The sequence below is a fragment of the Staurois parvus genome, unplaced genomic scaffold, assembly GCF_062004578.1.
Source record: "Staurois parvus isolate SC_StPar_1 unplaced genomic scaffold, SC_StPar_1.0 ptg000905l, whole genome shotgun sequence".
NCBI classification, from domain to species: Eukaryota; Metazoa; Chordata; class Amphibia; order Anura; family Ranidae; genus Staurois; species Staurois parvus.
The window spans coordinates 224182-247039 of record NW_028318701.1 but is presented as its reverse complement, the minus strand read 5'-3'; the positions used below and the strand labels follow the sequence as shown (position 1 = coordinate 247039).

Sequence of the window (22858 nt, the reverse complement as noted above, 5' to 3'; positions counted from 1 at the left end):
TACAACAGGAGAGGGTCAGAGACTGCAGGCATACAACAGGAGAGGGTCAGAGACTGCGGGCATACAACAGGAGAGGGTCAGAGACTGCGGGCATACTACAGGAGAGGGTCAGAGACTGCGGACATACTACAGGAGAGGGTCAGAGACTGCGGACATACTACAGGAGAGGGTCAGAGACTGCGGACATACTACAGGAGAGGGTCAGAGACTGCGGACACAGTACAGGAGAGGGTCAGAGACTGCGGACACAGTACAGGAGAGGGTCAGAGACTGCGGACACAGTACAGGAGAGGGTCAGAGACTGCGGACACAGTACAGGAGAGGGTCAGAGACTGCGGACACAGTACAGGAGAGGGTCAGAGACTGCGGACACAGTACAGGAGAGGGTCAGAGACTGCGGACACAGTACAGGAGAGGGTCAGAGACTGCGGACACAGTACAGGAGACGGTCAGAGACTGCGGACACAGTACAGGAGACGGTCAGAGACTGCGGACACAGTACAGGAGACGGTCAGAGACTGCGGACACAGTACAGGAGACGGTCAGAGACTGCGGACACAATACAGGAGACGGTCAGAGACTGCGGACACAGCACAGGAGACGGTCAGAGACTGCGGACACAGCACAGGAGACGGTCAGAGACTGCGGACACAGCACAGGAGACGGTCAGAGACTGCGGACACAGCACAGGAGACGGTCAGAGACTGCGGACACAGCACAGGAGACGGTCAGAGACTGCGGACACAGCACAGGAGACGGTCAGAGACTGCGGACACAGCACAGGAGACGGTCAGAGACTGCGGACACAGCACAGGAGACGGTCAGAGACTGCGGACACAGCACAGGAGACGGTCAGAGACTGCGGACACAGCACAGGAGACGGTCAGAGACTGCAGACGTAGTACAGGAGACGGCCAGAGACTGCAGACGTAGTACAGGAGACGGCCAGAGACTGCAGACGTAGTACAGGAGACGGCCAGAGACTGCAGACGTAGTACAGGAGACGGCCAGAGACTGCAGACGTAGTACAGGAGACGGCCAGAGACTGCAGACGTAGTACAGGAGACGGCCAGAGACTGCAGACGTAGTACAGGAGACGGCCAGAGACTGCAGACGTAGTACAGGAGACGGCCAGAGACTGCAGACGTAGTACAGGAGACGGCCAGAGACTGCAGACGTAGTACAGGAGACGGCCAGAGACTGCAGACGTAGTACAGGAGACGGCCAGAGACTGCAGACGTAGTACAGGAGACGGCCAGAGACTGCAGACGTAGTACAGGAGACGGCCAGAGACTGCAGACGTAGTACAGGAGACGGCCAGAGACTGCAGACGTAGTACAGGAGACGGCCAGAGACTGCAGACGTAGTACAGGAGACGGCCAGAGACTGCAGACGTAGTACAGGAGACGGCCAGAGACTGCAGACGTAGTACAGGAGACGGCCAGAGACTGCAGACGTAGTACAGGAGACGGCCAGAGACTGCAGACGTAGTACAGGAGACGGCCAGAGACTGCAGACGTAGTACAGGAGACGGCCAGAGACTGCAGACGTAGTACAGGAGACGGCCAGAGACTGCAGACGTAGTACAGGAGACGGCCAGAGACTGCAGACGTAGTACAGGAGACGGCCAGAGACTGCAGACGTAGTACAGGAGACGGCCAGAGACTGCAGACGTAGTACAGGAGACGGCCAGAGACTGCAGACGTAGTACAGGAGACGGCCAGAGACTGCAGACGTAGTACAGGAGACGGCCAGAGACTGCAGACGTAGTACAGGAGACGGCCAGAGACTGCAGACGTAGTACAGGAGACGGCCAGAGACTGCAGACGTAGTACAGGAGACGGCCAGAGACTGCAGACGTAGTACAGGAGACGGCCAGAGACTGCAGACGTAGTACAGGAGACGGCCAGAGACTGCAGACGTAGTACAGGAGACGGCCAGAGACTGCAGACGTAGTACAGGAGACGGCCAGAGACTGCAGACGTAGTACAGGAGACGGCCAGAGACTGCAGACGTAGTACAGGAGACGGCCAGAGACTGCAGACGTAGTACAGGAGACGGCCAGAGACTGCAGACGTAGTACAGGAGACGGCCAGAGACTGCAGACGTAGTACAGGAGACGGCCAGAGACTGCAGACGTAGTACAGGAGACGGCCAGAGACTGCAGACGTAGTACAGGAGACGGCCAGAGACTGCAGACGTAGTACAGGAGACGGCCAGAGACTGCAGACGTAGTACAGGAGACGGCCAGAGACTGCAGACGTAGTACAGGAGACGGCCAGAGACTGCAGACGTAGTACAGGAGACGGCCAGACTGCAGACGTAGTACAGGAGACGGCCAGAGACTGCAGACGTAGGTCAGGAGACGGCCAGAGACTGCAGACGTAGTACAGGAGACGGCCAGAGACTGCAGACGTAGTACAGGAGACGGCCAGAGACTGCAGACGTAGTACAGGAGACGGCCAGAGACTGCGGACACAGTACAGGAGACGGCCAGAGACTGCAGACGTAGTACAGGAGACGGCCAGAGACTGCAGACGTAGTACAGGAGACGGCCAGAGACTGCAGACGTAGTACAGGAGACGGCCAGAGACTGCAGACGTAGTACAGGAGACGGCCAGAGACTGCAGACGTAGTACAGGAGACGGCCAGAGACTGCAGACGTAGTACAGGAGACGGCCAGAGACTGCAGACGTAGTACAGGAGACGGCCAGAGACTGCAGACGTAGTACAGGAGACGGTCAGAGACTGCAGACACAGTAGAGGAGACGGTCAGAGACTGCAGACACAGTAGAGGAGACGGTCAGAGACTCTAGAAATACTACTTTTGTAGGCCGGAGACATGAACACTGCCAGAGATCACCGTTATTCCATTCCTCCCAGAAGTTACATTGGATATTTTTCTCGGTGAGATCGGTTATAAAAGATCAGAGGAATAAAACCATCAAAGACGGGTATTATAGAAGTATGGCCGGTCACCACTCTCTGCTCAGCGAAGACAGAGAACGGAGCGATCGTGTAATCTCTCAGTCTTAGAGCCGGCGGGGGACAGAGAACGGAGCGATCGTGTAATCTCTCGGTCTTAGAGCCGGCGGGGGACAGAGGCAGCGTCAGAACGATGGCGCGGACACCCCGGTGAGGGTTCGTTTCTTCCCCCCCAATCTCGCACTTCTCCTTTAAGCTGGTCTAAAGAATATTTTCCTATCACAGGCCGGAGAAAGCATGAACACACAGAAGAGTGTAGCAGTGGCCCCGGGGGGCCACAGGGTTGTACATAAGAGGGGTCTGTGAACGCACAGTCTGGTTGGTCTGTAATTGCAGCGAGACGGAAAAGACTTGTATATCCGGAACCAACTGACCTGAGACAGGAAGCAGCAGAAAGAGAGGAAACGAGGTGTCGTGGGGGGCCACAAGGCAATGTACACAAGGGCTGCCTGGGGACCGTGCTGAAAGGTCAGAGAGTTCTGTATGGGACACACTCGTAACATTTCCACCATCTAGAACGGCTCCAAGAGAGAGACCACAAAGTGGCCGCACTGCTCTTCACACACAATCACTTCTCTACTTCTCTGTAATTAAAATTGATTTGTAGCCAATAAAAAGGAAGGAATAGGCCAGGCTGATTGTCTACGTTCTGCTCCCACGCTGGTGTCAGCTCAGACTCTGAGGGACGTCTCTGGGTGTGTTTATCTGACTCTCAGGGGAACGTAGCTAGGTGGTTTTATCTGACTTTTCAGTATGGGTTCCCCATAATCAGCTCAGACCTTGAGGAACATCTCTGGAGGCTTTTACCTGATTTTTCAGTATGGGTTCCCCATAATCAGCTCAGACCTTGAGGAACATCTCTGGAGGCTTTTACCTGATTTTTCAGTATGGGTTCCCCATAATCAGCTCAGACCTTGAGGAACATCTCTGGAGGCTTTTACCTGATTTTTCAGTATGGGTTCCCCATAATCAGCTCAGACCTTGAGGAACATCTCTGGATGTTTTACCTGACTTTTCAGTATGGGATTTCCATAGTCATCTCAGATTCTGGAGGACGTCCCTGGGTGATAGGTTTCTCCCTGTCAGCTTAGACTATGAGGGACATCTCTGGATGGTTTTATCAGACTTTTCATTATGGGTTTCCTGTAATCAGCTCAGACCTTGAGGAACATCTCTAGGGGCTTTTACCCGACTTTTCAGTATGGGTTCCCCATAATCAGCTCAGACCTTGAGGAACATCTCTAGGGGCTTTTACCTGACTTTTCAGTATGGGTTCCCCATAATCAGCTCAGACCTTGAGGAACATCTCTAGGGGCTTTTACCTGACTTTTCAGTATGGGTTTCCCATTGTTACTTCAGATGCTGGAGAACATCTCTAGGGTTTTTTACCTGACTTTCAGTATGGGTTCCCCACTGTCAGCTCAGATTTCAGAGGACACCTCTGGGTGATGCATTCCCCATTGTCAGCTCAGACTCTGAGGGACATTTCTGGATGTTTTACCTGACTTCTGAACATGAGTTCCCCACTATCAGCTCAGATACTGGAGAATGTCTCTGGATGTTTTATCTGAGCTGACAATGGGGAACCCATACTGAAAAGTCAGATTCTGGAGGATGTCTCTGGATGATTTACCTGAGCTGACAATGGGGAACCCATACTGAAGTCAGATTCTGGAGGACGTCTCTGGATGTTTTATCTGACTTTTTAGTATGGGATTTCCATCGTCATCTCAGATTCTGGAGGATGTCCCTGGGTGATAGGTTTTTCCCTATCAGCTTAGACTATGAGGGACATCTCTGGATGGTTTTATTGGACTTTTCATTATGGGTTTCCTGTAATCAGCTCAGACCTTGAGGAACATCTCTGAGGGCTTTCATTTGACTTTTCAGTATGGGTTTCCTATTGTTGGTTCAGATTCTGGGGGACATCTCTGTGTTTTTTTTATGAGTCACTCACTGTCAGCTTAGTCTCTGGAGGACATCTCAGGGGGTTGTGTTCCATACCGTCAGTTTAGAGTTTGGAGGACATTTCCGAGGGTTTTTATCAGACTTTCTACTATGGGTTCCCCATTGTCAGCTCAGATTCCAGAGAACTTCTCTTGATGTTTTATCTGACTTTTTAGCAGGGATTCCCCATAGTCAGTTTAGACTCTGGAGGACATCTCTGGGTATTTTTATCTGCCGTACTACAACTGCAGCCTCTGACCGTCTCCTGTACCCTGTCTGGAGTCTCTGACCGTCTCCTGTACCGTGTCCGCAGTCTCTGGTCATCTCCTGTACTATGTCCGCAGTCTCTGGTCATCCCTGTGCTGTCCGCAGTCTCTGGTCATCTCCTGTACTGTGTCCGCAGTCTCTGGTCATCTCCTGTACTGTGTCCGCAGTCTCTGGTCATCCCTGTGCTGTCTGCAGTCTCTGGTCATCTCCTGTGCTGTGTCCGCAGTCTCTGGTCATCTCCTGTGCTGTGTCCGCAGTCTCTGGTCATCTCCTGTGCTGTGTCCGCAGTCTCTGGTCATCTCCTGTGCTGTGTCCGCAGTCTCTGGTCATCTCCTGTGCTGTGTCCGCAGTCTCTGGTCATCTCCTGTGCTGTGTCCGCAGTCTCTGGTCATCTCCTGTGCTGTGTCCGCAGTCTCTGGTCGTCTCCTGTACTGTGTCCGCAGTCTCTTGTCGTCTCCTGTACTGTGTCCGCAGTCTCTGGCCGTCTCCTGTACTGTGTCCGCAGTCTCTGGTCGTCTCCTGTACTGTGTCCGCAGTCTCTGACCGTCTCCTGTACCGTGTCCGCAGTCTCTGACCGTCTCCTGTACTGTGTCTGCAGTCTCTGGTCGTCTCCTGTACTGTGTCCGCAGTCTCTGACCGTCTCCTGTACTATGTCTGCAGTCTCTGGTCATCTCCTGTACTGTGTCCGCAGTCTCTGGTCATCTCCTGTACTGTGTCCGCAGTCTCTGGTCATCTCCTGTACTGTGTCCGCAGTCTCTGGTCATCTCCTGTACTGTGTCCGCAGTCTCTTGTCATCTCCTGTACTACGTCTGCAGTCTCTGACCGTCTCCTGTACTGTGTCCGCAGTCTCTGACCGTCTCCTGTACTGTGTCCGCAGTCTCTGACCGTCTCCTGTACTGTGTCCGCAGTCTCTGACCGTCTCCTGTACTGTGTCCGCAGTCTCTGACCGTCTCCTGTACTGTGTCCGCAGTCTCTGACCGTCTCCTGTACTGTGTCCGCAGTCTCTGACCGTCTCCTGTACTGTGTCCGCAGTCTCTGACCGTCTCCTGTACTGTGTCCGCAGTCTCTGACCGTCTCCTGTACTGTGTCCGCAGTCTCTGACCGTCTCCTGTACTGTGTCCGCAGTCTCTGACCGTCTCCTGTACTGTGTCCGCAGTCTCTGACCGTCTCCTGTACTGTGTCCGCAGTCTCTGACCGTCTCCTGTACTGTGTCCGCAGTCTCTGACCGTCTCCTGTACTGTGTCCGCAGTCTCTGACCGTCTCCTGTACTGTGTCCTCAGTCTCTGGTCATCTCCTGTACTGTGTCCGCAGTCTCTGGTCATCTCCTGTACTGTGTCCGCAGTCTCTGACCGTCTCCTGTACTGTGTCCGCAGTCTCTGACCGTCTCCTGTACTGTGCACGGCACCCTTGGTGATGATGTTGGGGGCGGCATCATATGAAGAAAGCTGACCCAACCCCCCCCCCCCCCCCCCCGACTGTCCTCTGCAGGAGGAATAAACAAGACCGACCGAGAACGGTCCCTATTACTTGGGACTGGCCAACCCAACAGACCTGTGTAATGATCTATATAGCAGGGGAGAGTTAGTGAGAAAGAAGGACCATGGGGAGGACTGTAGGGACTGGGAGGGATATACAGGACTGCATGGAGGACTATAGGGACAGGGAGGGATATACAGGACTGCATGGAGGACTATAGGGACAGGGAGGGATATGCAGGACTGCATGGAGGACTATAGGGACAGGGAGGGATATGCAGGACTGCATGGAGGACTATAGGGACAGGGAGGGATATACAGGACTGCATGGAGGACTATAGGGACAAGGAGGGATGTACAGGACTGCATGGAGGACTATAGGGACAAGGAGGGATGTACAGGACTGCATGGAGGACTATAGGGACAGGAAGGGATATACAGGCCTGCATGGAGGACTATAGGGACAGGGAGGGATATACAGGACTGCATGGAGGACTATAGGGACAGGGAGGGATATAAAGGACTGTTGGATGGAGGGAACCTCTAGGGGGAGTATACAGAGCCGTATACAGCAGGTGGAGCTGTGAGAAGGATGCTCATGGGACCGGCCAGGAACCTCATTAAGGTCACATGACAGGAGAGCCGGTCCCAGCCTGAGACCTCCAATACGGAAGGTGTAGTGTGAGGGGACCGGGACCGGTCAGCAGTGTCTATACGATGGAAACATATACCATAGCAATGTGTATGAGGTGAACACCCGTCCTCTCATACAATCCATATCATGTGACCCGAGCAGAGGACCCGTCAGCCATCATCGGGTGTGAAGGGAGTGACTTTGGGTGGGGGGCCCAGGGAACACAGCTCACTTTGGAGAGGTGGGGAGACCCGTCTCAGCTCCCCATATCCCTATTATGTGTAAGTCCCCCTGTGCCTGTTAGGGGTGCGGGGTGATCTGTCCTAGTATTGTGTGGTCATGTATAGGTGGGGGGGGTGTTCATTGTTCACTGCCACATGCTGCATCCCATTGTTCTATTGTGTGTCTTGCTTGTGTTTGTACTGGCTTGGTGGGGGGTGTTTCCAGCAGCCCTTCCCCCTGATGGGACGGCCTGCTGATGTGTTTCCTGTTCCTGGGTGTATTGCCCCGCTCTGTGTATATATCTTGTAATTGTACTGGCTTGGTGGGGGGTGTTTCCAGCAGCCCTTCCCCCTGATGGGACGGCCTGCAGATGTGTTTCCTGTTCCTGGGTGTATTGCCCCGCTCTGTGTATATATCTTGTGTTTGTACTGGCTTGGTGGGGGGTGTTTCCAGCAGCCCTTCCCCCTGATGGGACGGCCTGCTGATGTGTTTCCTGTTCCTGGGTGTATTGCCCCGCCCTGTGTATATATCTTGTGTTTGTACTGGCTTGGTGGGGGGTGTTTCCAGCAGCCCTTCCCCCTGATGGGACGGCCTGCTGATGTGTTTCCTGTTCCTGGGTGTATTGCCCCGCCCTGTGTATATATCTTGTTTGTACTGGCTTGGTGGGGGGTGTTTCCAGCAGCCCTTCCCCCTGATGGGACGGCCTGCTGATGTGTTTCCTGTTCCTGGGTGTATTGCCCCGCCCTGTGTATATATCTTGTATCTATGTTAAAATAAAGCAGTTCACTTCCTGTTTCAATACAAGTCTGGTGCTGTCTCGTCCTGTATGGTCAGCGGTGGTGTCCGTGGATCTGTGTTCGGACAGGGAAGCGGGAGTCTAACAGAAATACCCCAGTGCAGTCCGGGTCCGGTTCCGTTACACTGGGTCATTCCCGGGCCGCTCACCTCCCGTAGGCGAATCTACGGTCCTTGTGATGGTCCCCGAAGGTGTCCCAGAGCCGTAGCGAGACGCTGACCTCGTCCACCACATCGCGGGATCGCTCCAGAACCTGAGGATAGGGATTGGACAACCAATCAACGATCTGCAGACTTTCCTATCACACCCCTGTACCTAGGCTCCTCCCACATGGGAAGGTCACACGATCAATAGATTCAAACGCAGAGGAGACCCCTCGTTACCTCCTGGCAGACGCGGTACTGGTCGATGGCCCACACGGTGGGGACATGGGTAGCCAGGAGCTGGTACTGGGTGAGAGTGGCATTACAGGCGCGGGCGCAGATCAGTCGCGTCTTCCCCACCGCGTTGTCTCCGACTACCACACATTTGATGGTCTCGACATTGGGGCGCTCATAGTCCAAGTCTATATCCATGAAGATGAGTCTGCGGAGAGACGGGACGTGTGAGATGGACGCCATTGAAATCTGATGTACACACAGCGACCAACAAGACCACCCACCCATGAATGAAGACCACTCACCCATGAATGAAGACCACTTACCCATGAATGAAGACCACCCACCCCAGACTGAAGACCACTTACCCATGAATGAAGACCATCAACCCCAGACTGAAGACCACCCATCCATGAATGAAGACCACCCACCCCAGACTGAAGACCACCCACCCCAGACTGAAGACCACTTACCCATGAATGAAGACCATCAACCCATGAATGAAGACCACCCACCCCAGACTGAAGACCACTTACCCATGAATGAAGACCATCAACCCATGAATGAAGACCACCCACCCCAGACTGAAGACCACCCACCCATAAATGAAGACCATCAACCCCAGATTGAAAGCCACCCACCCCAGACTGAAAACCACTTACCCCAGACTGAAGACCACCCCAGACTGAAAACCACTCACCCCAGACTGGGGACCACCCACCCATTAATGAAGACCACCCACCCCAGACTGAATACCATCCACCCCAGACTGAGGACCACCCACCCATGAATGAAGACCACTCACCCCAGACTAAAGACCACTCACCCCAGACTAAAGACCACTCACCCCAGACTAAAGACCACCCACCCCAGACTAAAGACCACCCACCCCAGACTAAAGACCACCCACCCCAGACTGAAGACCACCCAACCCAGACTGAAGACCACCCAACCCAGACTGAAGACCACCCAACCCAGACTGTAAACCACCCACCCCAGAATGAAGACCACCCACCCCAGAATGAAGACCACCCACCCCAGAATGAAGACCACCCACCCCAGAATGAAGACCACCCACCCCAGACTGTAGACCACCCACCCATGAATGAAGACAGATCATTACATAGATAACCAAGTTCCGTCCTACAACCCTCACCGCTCTCCTCCTACAATCCTCACCGCTACCGGTCCCCTCCTTAAATCCTCATAGGTCCCCTTCTACAATCCTCACCACTCCCCTCCTACAATCCTCACCGCTTCCGGTCCCCTCCTACAATCCTCACCGCTCCCGGTCCCCTCCTACAATCCTCACCGCTCCCCTCCTACAATCCTCACCGCTTCCGGTCCCCTCCTACAATCCTCACCGCTCCCGGTCCCCTCCTACAATCCTCACCGCTCCCCTCCTACAATCCTCACCGCTTCCGGTCCCCTCCTACAATCCTCACCGGTCCCCCTCCTACAACCCTCACCGCTCCCCTCCTACAATCCTCACCACTCCCCTCCTACAATCCTCACCGCTTCCGGTCCCCTCCTACAATCCTCACCGCTCCCGGTCCCCTCCTACAACCCTCACCGCTCCCCTCCTACAATCCTCACCACTCCCCTCTTACAATCCTCACCGCTCCCGGTCCCCTCCTACAATCCTCACCGCTCCCCTCCTACAATCCTCACCGCTCCCGGTCCCCTCCTACAATCCTCACCGCTCCCCTTCTACAATCCTCACCGCTCCCGCTCCCCTCCTACAATCCTCACCGCTCCCCTCCTGAAATCCTCAAACCTCCCGGTCCCCTCCTGAAATCCTCACCGCTTCCGGTCCCCTCCTACAATCCTCACCGCTCCAGGTCCCTTCCTGTAGTCCTCACCCCTCCCGGTCCCCTCCTGCAGTCCTCACCGCTCCCGGTCCCCTCCTGCAGTCCTCACCGCTCCCGGTCCCCTCCTGCAGTCCTCACCGCTCCCGGTCCCCTCCTGCAGTCCTCACCGCTCCCCTCCTGCAGTCCTCACCGCTCCCGCTCCCCTCCTACAATCCTCACCGCTCCCGGTCCCCTCCTACAATCCTCACCGCTCCCCCTCCTACAATCCTCACCCCTCCCGGTCCCCTCCTACAATCCTCACCGCTCCCCCTCCTACAATCCTCACCCCTCCCGGTCCCCTCCTGCGGTCCTCACCCCTCCCGGTCACCTCCTACGGTCCTCACCCCTCCCGGTCACCTCCTACGGTCCTCACCCCTCCCGGTCCCCTCCTACAACCCTCACCGCTCCCGGTCCCCTCCTATAACCCTCACCGCTCCCGCTCCCCTCCTACAACCCTCACCGCTCCCCTCCTACAACCCTCACGCCGCTCCCCTCCTACAACCCTCACCGCTCCCCTCCTACAACCCTCACCGCTCCCGGTCCCCTCCTACAACCCTCACCGCTCCCCTCCCACAACCCTCACCGCTCCCGGTCCCCTCCCACAACCCTCACCGCTCCCGGTTCCCTCCCACAACCCTCACCGCTCCCGGTTCCCTCCTACAACCCTCACCGCTCCCGGTTCCCTCCTACAACCCTCACCGCTCCCGGTTCCCTCCTACAACCCTCACCGCTCCCGGTTCCCTCCTACAACCCTCACCGCTCCCACTCCCCTCCTACAACCCTCACCGCTCCCCTCCTACAACCCTCACCGCTCCCCTCCTACAATCCTCACCGGTCCCCTCCTACAACCCTCACCGCTCCCGGTCCCCTCCTACAATCCTCAAACCTCCCGGTCCCCTCCTGAAATCCTCACCGCTTCCGGTCCCCTCCTACAATCCTCACCGCTCCAGGTCCCTTCCTGTAGTCCTCACCCCTCCCGGTCCCCTCCTGCAGTCCTCACCGCTCCCGGTCCCCTCCTGCAGTCCTCACCGCTCCCGGTCCCCTCCTGCAGTCCTCACCGCTCCCGGTCCCCTCCTGCAGTCCTCACCGCTCCCGATCCCCTCCTGCAGTCCTCACCGCTCCCGCTCCCCTCCTACAATCCTCACCGCTCCCCCTCCTACAATCCTCACCCCTCCCGGTCCCCTCCTACAATCCTCACCGCTCCCCCTCCTACAATCCTCACCCCTCCCGGTCCCCTCCTGCGGTCCTCACCCCTCCCGGTCACCTCCTACGGTCCTCACCGCTCCCGGTCACCTCCTACAACCCTCACCGCTCCCGGTCCCCTCCTACAACCCTCACCGCTCCCGGTCCCCTCCTACAACCCTCACCGCTCCCCTCCTACAACCCTCACCGCTCCCCTCCTACAACCCTCACCGCTCCCCTCCTACAACCCTCACGCCGCTCCCCTCCTACAATCCTCACCGCTCCCGGTCCCCTCCTACAACCCTCACCGCTCCCCTCCTACAACCCTCACCGCTCCCGGTCCCCTCCTACAACCCTCACCGCTCCCGGTCCCCTCCTACAACCCTCACCGCTCCCCTCCTACAACCTTCACCGCTCCCGGTCCCCTCCCACAACCCTCACCGCTCCCGGTTCCCTCCCACAACCCTCACCGCTCCCGGTTCCCTCCTACAACCCTCACCGCTCCCGGTTCCCTCCTACAACCCTCACCGCTCCCCTCCTACAACCCTCACCGCTCCCCTCCTACAACCCTCACCGCTCCCCTCCTACAACCCTCACCGCTCCCCTCCTACAACCTTCACCGCTCCCCTCCTACAACCTTCACCGCTCCCCTCCTACAACCCTCACCGGTCCCCTCCTACAACCCTCACCGGTCCCCTCCTACAACCCTCACCGCTCCCGGTCCCCTCCTACAATCCTCAAACCTCCCGGTCCCCTCCTACAATCCTCAAACCTCCCGGTCCCCTCCTGAAATCCTCACCGCTTCCGGTCCCCTCCTACAATCCTCACCGCTCCAGGTCCCTTCCTGTAGTCCTCACCCCTCCCGGTCCCCTCCTGCAGTCCTCACCGCTCCCGGTCCCCTCCTGCAGTCCTCACCGCTCCCGGTCCCCTCCTGCAGTCCTCACCGCTCCCGGTCCCCTCCTGCAGTCCTCACCGCTCCCGATCCCCTCCTGCAGTCCTCACCGCTCCCCCTCCTACAATCCTCACCGCTCCCCCTCCTACAATCCTCACCCCTCCCGGTCCCCTCCTACAATCCTCACCGCTCCCCCTCCTACAATCCTCACCCCTCCCGGTCCCCTCCTGCGGTCCTCACCCCTCCCGGTCACCTCCTACGGTCCTCACCGCTCCCGGTCACCTCCTACAACCCTCACCGCTCCCGGTCCCCTCCTACAACCCTCACCGCTCCCACTCCCCTCCTACAACCCTCACCGCTCCCGGTCCCCTCCTACAACCCTCACCGCTCCCCTCCTACAACCCTCACCGCTCCCCTCCTACAACCCTCACCGCTCCCCTCCTACAACCCTCACGCCGCTCCCCTCCTACAATCCTCACCGCTCCCGGTCCCCTCCTACAACCCTCACCGCTCCCCTCCTACAACCTCACCGCTCCCGGTCCCCTCCTACAACCCTCACCGCTCCCGGTCCCCTCCTACAACCCTCACCGCTCCCCTCCTACAACCTTCACCGCTCCCGGTCCCCTCCCACAACCCTCACCGCTCCCGGTTCCCTCCCACAACCCTCACCGCTCCCGGTTCCCTCCTACAACCCTCACCGCTCCCGGTTCCCTCCTACAACCCTCACCGCTCCCCTCCTACAACCCTCACCGCTCCCCTCCTACAACCCTCACCGCTCCCCTCCTACAACCCTCACCGCTCCCCTCCTACAACCCTCACCGCTCCCCTCCTACAACCTTCACCGCTCCCCTCCTACAACCCTCACCGGTCCCCTCCTACAACCCTCACCGGTCCCCTCCTACAACCCTCACCGCTCCCGGTCCCCTCCTACAATCCTCAAACCTCCCGGTCCCCTCCTGAAATCCTCACCGCTTCCGGTCCCCTCCTACAATCCTCACCGCTCCAGGTCCCTTCCTGTAGTCCTCACCCCTCCCGGTCCCCTCCTGCAGTCCTCACCGCTCCCGGTCCCCTCCTGCAGTCCTCACCGCTCCCGGTCCCCTCCTGCAGTCCTCACCGCTCCCGGTCCCCTCCTGCAGTCCTCACCGCTCCCGGTCCCCTCCTGCAGTCCTCACCGCTCCCGGTCCCCTCCTGCAATCCTCACCGCTCCCCTCCTACAATCCTCACCCCTCCCGGTCCCCTCCTACAATCCTCACCGCTCCCCCTCCTACAATCCTCACCCCTCCCGGTCCCCTCCTGCGGTCCTCACCCCTCCCGGTCACCTCCTACAACCCTCACCGCTCCCGGTCCCCTCCTACAACCCTCACCGCTCCCACTCCCCTCCTACAACTCTCACCGCTCCCGGTCCCCTCCTACAACCCTCACCGCTCCCCTCCTACAACCCTCACCGCTCCCCTCCTACAACCCTCACCGCTCCCCTCCTACAACCCTCACCGCTACCCTCCTACAACCCTCACGCCGCTCCCCTCCTACAATCCTCACCGCTCCCGGTCCCCTCCTACAACCCTCACCGCTCCCCTCCTACAACCCTCACCGCTCCCGGTCCCCTCCTACAACCCTCACCGCTCCCGGTCCCCTCCTACAACCCTCACCGCTCCCCTCCTACAACCTTCACCGCTCCCGGTCCCCTCCCACAACCCTCACCGCTCCCGGTTCCCTCCTACAACCTCACCGCTCCCGGTTCCCTCCTACAACCCTCACCGCTCCCGGTCCCCTCCTACAACCCTCACCGCTCCCGGTCCCCTCCTACAACCCTCACCGCTCCCCTCCTACAACCTTCACCGCTCCCGGTCCCCTCCCACAACCCTCACCGCTCCCGGTTCCCTCCCACAACCCTCACCGCTCCCGGGTTCCCTCCTACAACCCTCACCGCTCCCGGTTCCCTCCTACAACCCTCACCGCTCCCCACTCCCCTCCTACAACCCTCACCGCTCCCCTCCTACAACCTTCACCGCTCCCCTCCTACAACCCTCACCGCTCCCCTCCTACAACCCTCACCGCTCCCTCCTACAACCCTCACCGCTCCCCTCCTACAACCCTCACCGCTCCCGGTCCCCTCCTACAACCCTCACCGCTCCCCTCCTACAACCCTCACCGCTCCCCTCCTACAACCCTCACCGCTCCCGGTCCCCTCCTACAACCCTCACCGCTCCCCTCCTACAATCCTCACTGCTCCCCTCCTACAATCCTCACCGCTCCCCTCCTACAATCCTCACCGCTCCCGGTCTCTCCCTACTCTGTTCTCTCTCTGCTCTCTCTCTCTCCCCAGACTCTCCCCCTCCCCCTGGTCTCTCTCTCACCCTCCCCCCAGTCTCTCTCTCTCCCCCTCACCCCGGTCTCTCTCTCTCTCTCTCCATCACCCCGGTCTCTCTCTCTCTCCCCCTCTCCCCCCGGTTTGTCCCCATCACCCTCCCCTCCGGTCTCTCCCTTTCACTGCCCTGTTCTCTCTCCTCCCAGACTCTCACCCTCTCCCCGGTCTCTCTCTCTCCCACCCTCCCCCCGGTCCCTCTCCCTCCCCGTTCTCTCTCTCACCCTCTCCCCGGTCTCTCTCTCTCCCACCCTCCCCCCGGTCCCTCTCCCTCCCGTTCTCTCCCCTATCTCTCTCTCACCCTCTCCCCGGTCTCTCTCTCACCCACCCCCCCGGTCCCTCTCCCTCCCCTGTTCTCTCTCCGGTCTCTCTCTCTCCCCCGGTATCTTTCTCTCACCCTCCGCCCCACAGTCTCTCACCCTCCCCTGGTCCTCTCCCCCCCCTCGATCTCTCTCACCCATCCTCCCCCATCCTCTCTCCCGGTCTCTCTCTCACCCTCCCCCCGGTCTCTCTCTCACCCTCCCCCCGGTCTCTCTCTCTCTCCCCCTCACCCCGGTCTCTTCTCTCTCCCTCACCCCGGTCTCTCTCTCTCCCCCTAGTTTCTCTGTTTTCTCTCCCCCGGTCTCTCTTTCACCCTCCCCCCGGTCTCTCTCTCCCCTCACCCCGGTCTCTCTCTCTCTCTCTCCCTCACCCCGGTCTCTCGCTCTCTCCCTCACCCCGGTTTGTCCCCATCACCCTCCCCTCCGGTCTCTCCCTTTCACTGCCCTGTTCTCTCTCTCCCCCCAGACTCTCACCCTCTCCCCGGTCTCTCTCTCACCCTCCCCCCAGTCTCTCTCTCTCTCTCCTACCCTCCCCCCGGTCCCTCTCCCTCCCCCCGGTCCCTCTCCGGTCTCTCTCTCCCCCGGTATCTTTCTCTCACCCTCCGCCCCACAGTCTCTCACCCTCCCCTGGTCCTCTCCCCCCCCCGATCTCTCTCACCCATCCACTCTCCAGTCTCTCTCCCCCTCCCCCCGTCTCTCTCTCTCATCCTCCCCCCGGTCTCTCTCACCCTCCCCCCGTCTCTCTCTCATCCTCCCCCCCGTCTCTCTCTCATCCTCCCCCCCGTCTCTCTCTCATCCTCCCTCCCTCCGTCTCTCTCTCATCCTCTCTCCGGTCCCTCTCACCCTCCCGGCTCTCATCCTCCCCCCCCCCCGTCTCTCTCATCCTCCCTCCGGTCCCTCTCACCCACCCCCCGTCTCTCTCTCCAATCTCTCTCTCACCCTCCCCCCCGTCTCTCTCTCCGGTCTCTTCCTCACCCTCCCCCCGTCTCTCTCTCCGGTCTCTCTCTCACCCTCCCCCCTCTCCCTCCGGTCTCTCTCATCCTACTCCCCGTCTCTGTCATCCTCCCTCCCCGGTCTCTCTCTCTCACCCCCTCAGTCTCTCATCCTCTCTCTGGTCTCGGTCACCCTCTCGGTCTCTCATACTCCCCCCCCCCCCCCCCGTCTCTCTCATCCTCTCTCCGGTCCCTCTTACCCTCTCTCCGGGCTCTCTCACCCTCCCCCCCCCTCTCCCGCCTCTCTCTCACCCTCCCCCCTCTCCCTTCAGTCTCTCTCTCACCCTCCCCCCGGTCTCTCTCATCCTCCCTCCCCGGTCTCTCCCGATCTCTCTCTCTCACCCCCTCAGTCTCTCATCCACTCTCTGGTCTCTGTCACCCTCCCGGTCTCGCATACTCCCCCCCCCCCCCCCGTCTCTCTCATCCTCTCTCCGGTCCCTCTTACCCTCTCTCTGGTCTCTCTCTCACCCTCCCCCCGGTCTCTCTCATCCTCCTCCCCATCTCTCTCTCTTCCCCGTCTCTCCCGATCTCTCTCACCCCCTCAGTCTCTCATCCTCTCTCCGGTCTCTCTCTCATCCTCCCTCCCCTCTCTCTCATCCGCTCTCCCCCCCTCCCCCATCCGTTCTCTCGTCTCTCTCCCTGGTCTCTCTCACTCTCCCCCATCTCTCTCCGGTCTCTCTCTCACCCTCCCCCCAATTTCTCTTTCACCCTCCACCCCGTCTCTCTCATCCTCTCTCCAGTCTCTCTCTCCCCCCTCTCTCTTATCCTCTACCCGGTCTCTCTCACCCCCCCGGTCTCTTACTCTCCCCCCCGTTCTCTCTCACCCTCCCCCCTGGTCTCTCTCACCCTCCCCCTCCGGTCTCTCTCATCCCCTCAGTGTCTCTCACCCTCTCTCCCGTCTCTCACCCTCCTCCCGTCTCTCTCACACCCTCTCCTCCCCCGGTTCTCTCTCATCCCCCCAGTGTCTCTCACCCTCTCTCCCGTCTCTCACCCTCTCTCTCACCCTCCTCCCGTCTCTCTCACACCCTCTCCTCCCCCGGTTCTCTCTCTCATCCTCCCCCCAGGTCTCTCTCTCACCCGTCTCTCTTGCTCTCACCTCTCTCATCCTCTCTCCGGTTTCTGTTCTTCTCTCCCCGTCTCTCTCACCCCCCCCCCTCTCACCTTATCCCTGATCTCTTTCTCACCCTCCCCCCGGTCTCTCTCATCCTCTCCCCGATCTCTCTCTCACCCTCCCTCCCGGTCTCTCTCTCACCCTCCTCCCGTCTCTCTCACCCTCTCCTCCCCCGGTTCTCTCTCTCACCCGTCTCTCTTGCTCTCACCCCCCCCCCCTCTCTCATCCTCTCTCCGGTTTCTGTTCTTCTCTCCCCGTCTCTCTCACCCCCCCCCCCTCTCACCTTCTCCCTGATCTCTTTCTCACCCTCCCCCCGGTCTCTCTCATCCTCTCCCCGATCTCTCTCTCACCCTCCCTCCCGGTCTCTCTCTCACCCACCTCCCGTCTCTCTCACCCTCTCCTCCCGTCTCTCTCACCCTCTCCTCCCCCGGTTCTCTCTCTCACCCGTCTCTCTTGCTCTCACCCCCCCCCCCTCTCTCTCATCCTCTCTCCGGTTTCTGTTCTTCTCTCCCCGTCTCTCTCACCCCCGTCTCTCACCTTCTCCCCGATCTCTTTCTCACCCTCCCCCCGGTCTCTCTCATCCTCTCCCCGATCTCTCTCTCACCCTCCCCCCGGTCTCTCTCTCACCCTCCCCCCGGTCTCTCTCTCACCCTCCCCCCGGTCTCTCTCTCACCCTCCCCCCGGTCTCTCTCTCACCCCCCCCCTCACCTTCTCCCCGATCTCTTTCTCACCCTCCCCCCGGTCTCTCTCATCCTCTCCCCGATCTCTCTCTCACCCTCCCCCCGGTCTCTCTCTCACCCTCCCCCCGGTCTCTCTCATCCTCTCCCCGGTCTCTCTCTCATCCTCCCCCCCGGTCTCTCTCTCACCCTCCCCCGGTCTCTCTCATCCTCCCCCCGGTCTCTCTCTCACCCTCCCCCCGGTCTCTCTCTCACCCTCCCCCCGGTCTCTCTCTCACCCTCCCCCCGGTCTCTCTCTCACCCTCCCCCCGGTCTCTCTCTCATCCTCCCCCCGGTCTCTCTCTCATCCTCTCCCCGATCTCTCTCTCACCCTCCCCCCGATCTCTCTCTCACCCTCCCCCCGATCTCTCTCACCCTCCCCCCGGTCTCTCTCATCCTCTCCCCGATCTCTCTCTCATCCTCTCCCCGATCTCTCTCTCATCCTCTCCCCGGTCTCTCTCTCACCCTCCCCCCGGTCTCTCATCCTCTCCCCGGTCTCTCTCTCACCCTCCCCCCGGTCTCTCATCCTCTCCCCGGTCTCTCTCTCACCCTCCCCCCGGTCTCTCTCATCCTCTCTCCGGTTTCTGTTCTTCTCTCTCGGTCTCTCTTCTCCCCTCACAGTGGCGGCCCCGTTACTCGCTGCTCTCGGCCAATCAGCGCTTGCTCTCTCCGGCCAGCCAATCACAGCCGCACCAGCTGACTGACAGCCAAACGCTAGCAGGACTGCGCGTGTCCGAGCCCGCCCACTTCACCCATCCTCACCAATCAGCGGGTGCCGAGCGGAGACACCGCCTCTTTTTTCCTATTTATAAACAAGGGACGGCTGGTCCCGCCCCCTTCCAGACACATTGAGACGCTCCGCCTACTACACCCACACTCACCAATCATGACCTGCGGCGCCCTGGGGATCCGCCCCCTGGCTTTCACAATTAGAGAAGTGTGGCCACGCCCTTCTAAGCTCCATCATTCGCCGCTCGGCACGTGACCTGCCAGATGTTCGATTCCCGCAGCTCCGCCCACTGCGGCCACGTGGAGGAGTGTGACTGAGGAGTCCATAGACTGGATCACAGCGCCCCCCACCGTCTGCACCCCCCGCCACACGGCGCTCACCGGCGATGCTGACATGGCTCAGGGCCGGGGGGCTCAATGTCTGACCGGACTGCCCGATAACCTGAACCGGATTGTGTCCCTGCATGGACCTCCTGGGGGAGGGTCCCATAAATGGGGGGCTCTGATGGACCCATAAATGAAGGGGGGCTCTGATGGACTCATAAATGAAGGGGGGGGGGGCTCTGATGGACCCATAAATGAAGGGGGGGCTCTGATGGACCCATAAATGAAGGGGGGGCTCTGATGGACCCATAAATGAAGGGAGGGGGGGCTCTGATGGACCCATAAATGAAGGGGGGGGGCTCTGATGGACCCATAAATGAAGGGGGGGCTCTGATGGACCCATAAATGAAGGGAGGGGGGGCTCTGATGGACCCATAAATGAAGGGGGGGGCTCTGATGGACCCATAAATGAAGGGGGGCTCTGATGGACCCATAAATGAAGGGGGGGCTCTGATGGACACATAAATGAAGGGGGGCTCTTATGGACCCATAAATGAAGGGGGGGGGGGGCTCTGATGGACCCATAAATGAAGGGGGGGCTCTGATGGACCCATAAATGAAGGGGGGGGGGCTCTGATGGACCCATAAATGAAGGGGGGCTCTGATGGACCCATAAATGAGGGGGGGGGGGCTCTGATGGACCCATAAATGAAGGGGGGGGGCTCTGATGGACCCATAAATGAAGGGGGGGGCGCTGATGGACACATAAATGAAGGGGGGCTCTGATGGACACATAAATGAAGGGGGGCTCTGATGGACACATAAATGAAGGGGGGGGGGGCTCTGATGGACCCATAAATGAAAGGGGGCTCTGATGGACCCATAAATAAGGGGGGGGGGCTCTGATGGACCTATAAATGAAGGGGGGGCTCTGATGGACCCATAAATAAGGGGGGGGGGCTCTGATGGACCCATAAATGAAGGGGGGCTCTGATGGACCTATAAATAAGGGGGGGGGGCTCTGATGGACCCATAAATGAAGGGGGGCTCTGATGGACCTATAAATAAGGGGGGGCTCTGATGGACCTATAAATGAAGGGGGGGCTCTGATGGACCCATAAATAAGGGCGGGGGGGCTCTGATGGACCTATGAATGAAGGGGGGGCTCTGATGGACCCATAAATGAAGGGGGGCTCTGATGGACCTATAAATAAGGGGGGGCTCTGATGGACCTATAAATGAAGGGGGGGCTCTGATGGACCCATAAATAAGGGGGGGGGGGCTCTGATGGACCCATAAATGAAGGGGGGCTCTGATGGACCTATAAATAAGGGGGGGGGGGCTCTGATGGACCTATAAATGAAGGGGGGGCTCTGATGGACCCATAAATAAGGGGGGGCTCTGATGGACCCATAAATAAGGGGGGGGGGGGCTCTGATGGACCTATAAATGAAGGGGGGGCTCTGATGGACCCATAAATAGGGGGGGGGGGCTCTGATGGACCCATAAATGAAGGGGGGGCTCTGATGGACCTATAAATAAGGGGGGGCTCTGATGGACCTATAAATGAAGGGGGGGCTCTGATGGACCCATAAATGAAGGGGGGGGGGCTCTGATGGACCCATAAATGGAGGGGGGCTCTGATGGACCCCCAGCCTTGTGTGTTCTGTCAGTCTCTGACCAATCACCTGTCGTTAGTAACTCCGCCCATCTCACCCAACCTTTCCTCCAAGTCCCCCCCCCCTCACTCATCTTCACTGACTCCTCATCATTCACTCTCCTCCTTCCTCTCCTCTTCATCATTCACTCTCATCATCCTACTTTATTCATTTATAGCCTCACTTTCCTCCTCATCCTTTCTATCCTCCCCATCCCTCCCTTTCTCCTCATCCCTCCCTTTCCTCCTCATCCTTTCTATCCTCCCCATCCCTCCCTTTCTCCTCATCTTTTCCTTCCTCCAGCATCCTTATGCATTTATAATCTTCCTTTCCTCATCATCATTCACTTCCTCTTCATCGTTCATCCTTCCCTTCCTCATTCTTATCTTTCTCATCATGTTTCCCTTCCTACTCATCCTTTTTTCCTCCTCACCATTCACTCTCCTCCTTCCTTTTCTCTGCAGCCCATCCTTCCCTCCCTGCCCTACCCATCATCATCATCCTTCCCTTCCTCATCTTCTTTTCCTTCCTCTTCATTCTTCCCTTCCTCCTCATCCTTCCTCCTCATCCTTCCTCTTCATCCTTCCCTTCCTCCTCATCCTTCCTCTTTATCCTTCCCTTCCTCATCATCCTTCCCTTCCTCATCATCCTTCCCTTCCTCCTCATCCTTCCTCTTCATCCTTCCCTTCCTCCTCATCCTTCCTCTTCATCCTTCCCTTCCTCATCATCCTTCCCTTCCTCATCATCCTTCCCTTCCTCATCATCCTTCCCTTCCTCATCTTCTTTTCCTTCCTCCTCATCCTTCATTTCCTCTTCATGCTTCTTGTCCTCATCATTGCCTTCTGCATCATCCTTTTCTTCCTCTTCATCCTTCCCGGTTGTGACAGGAGTGACTTTGGGTGGGGGGGCCCATGGAACACAGCTCACTTTGGGTGGGGGGGCCCATGGAACACAGCGCACTTTGGGTGGGGGGGCCCATGGAACACAGCTCACTTTGGGTGGGGGGCCCATGGAACACAGCTCACTTTGGGTGGGGGGCCCATGGAACACAGCGCACTTTGGGTGGGGGGCCCATGGAACACAGCTCACTTTGGGTGGGGGGCCCATGGAACACAGCTCACTTTGGGTGGGGGGCCCATGGAACACAGCGCACTTTGGGTGGGGGGCCCATGGAACACAGCGCACTTTGGGTGGGGGGGCCCATGGAACACAGCGCACTTTGGGTGGGGGGCCCATGGAACACAGCGCACTTTGGGTGGGGGGGCCCATGGAACACAGCGCACTTTGGGTGGGGGGGCCCATGGAACACAGCGCACTTTGGGTGGGGGGTCCATGGAACACAGTTCACTTTGGGTGGGGGGCCTAGGGAACACAGCTCACTATGGGTGGGGGGCCCATGGAACACAGCTCACTATGGGTGGGGGGCCCATGGAACACAGCGCACTTTGGGTGGGGGGGCCCATGGAACACAGCGCACTTTGGGTGGGGGGGCCCATGGAACACAGCGCACTTTGGGTGGGGGGCCCATGGAACACAGCGCACTTTGGGTGGGGGGCCATGGAACACAGTTCACTTTGGGTGGGGGGCCCATGTAACACAGCTCACTTTGGGTGGGGGGCCTAGGGAACACAGCTCACTTTGGGTGGGGGGCCCATGGAACACAGCGCACTTTGGGTGGGGGGGCCCATGGAACACAGCGCACTTTGGGTGGGGGGCCCATGGAACACAGCTCACTTTGGGTGGGGGGCCCATGGAACACAGTTCACTTTGGGTGGGGGGCCTAGGGAACACAGCTCACTTTGGGTGGGGGGCCCATGGAACACAGCTCACTTTGGGGTGGGGGGCCCATGGAACACGGCTCACTTTGGGTGGGGGGCCCATGGAACACAGCTCACTATGGGTGGGGGGGCCCATGGAACACAGCGCACTTTGGGTGGGGGGGCCCATGGAACACAGCTCACTTTGGGTGGGGGGTCCATGGAACACAGTTCACTTTGGGTGGGGGGCCTAGGGAAC

At 58.9% G+C, this 22858-nt stretch overlaps 1 protein-coding gene across 2 annotated transcripts in view; it reads right to left on the bottom strand.

Annotated features, from left to right (window-relative positions):
• Positions 1-18802, bottom strand: part of LOC149442167 (rho-related BTB domain-containing protein 2-like) — a 42968-nt gene extending 24166 nt beyond the window's left edge. Inside the window, exons 1-4 of one of the 2 annotated variants that reach the window (XM_089656437.1) lie at positions 17401-17426; positions 16773-16784; positions 8710-8911; positions 8476-8579 (exon numbers count right to left, since the gene is read on the bottom strand). In XM_089656437.1, coding sequence (XP_089512563.1) covers positions 8476-8579; positions 8710-8901 — 296 coding nt within the window. In that variant the 5' untranslated portion in view covers positions 8902-8911; positions 16773-16784; positions 17401-17426. Of the gene's footprint in view, positions 1-8475; positions 8580-8709; positions 8912-16772; positions 16785-17400; positions 17427-18680 lie in introns of those variants that run through there. The other variant, XM_089656436.1, reaches the window with a different exon arrangement.
• Between the last annotated feature and the right edge of the window lie 4056 nt (positions 18803-22858).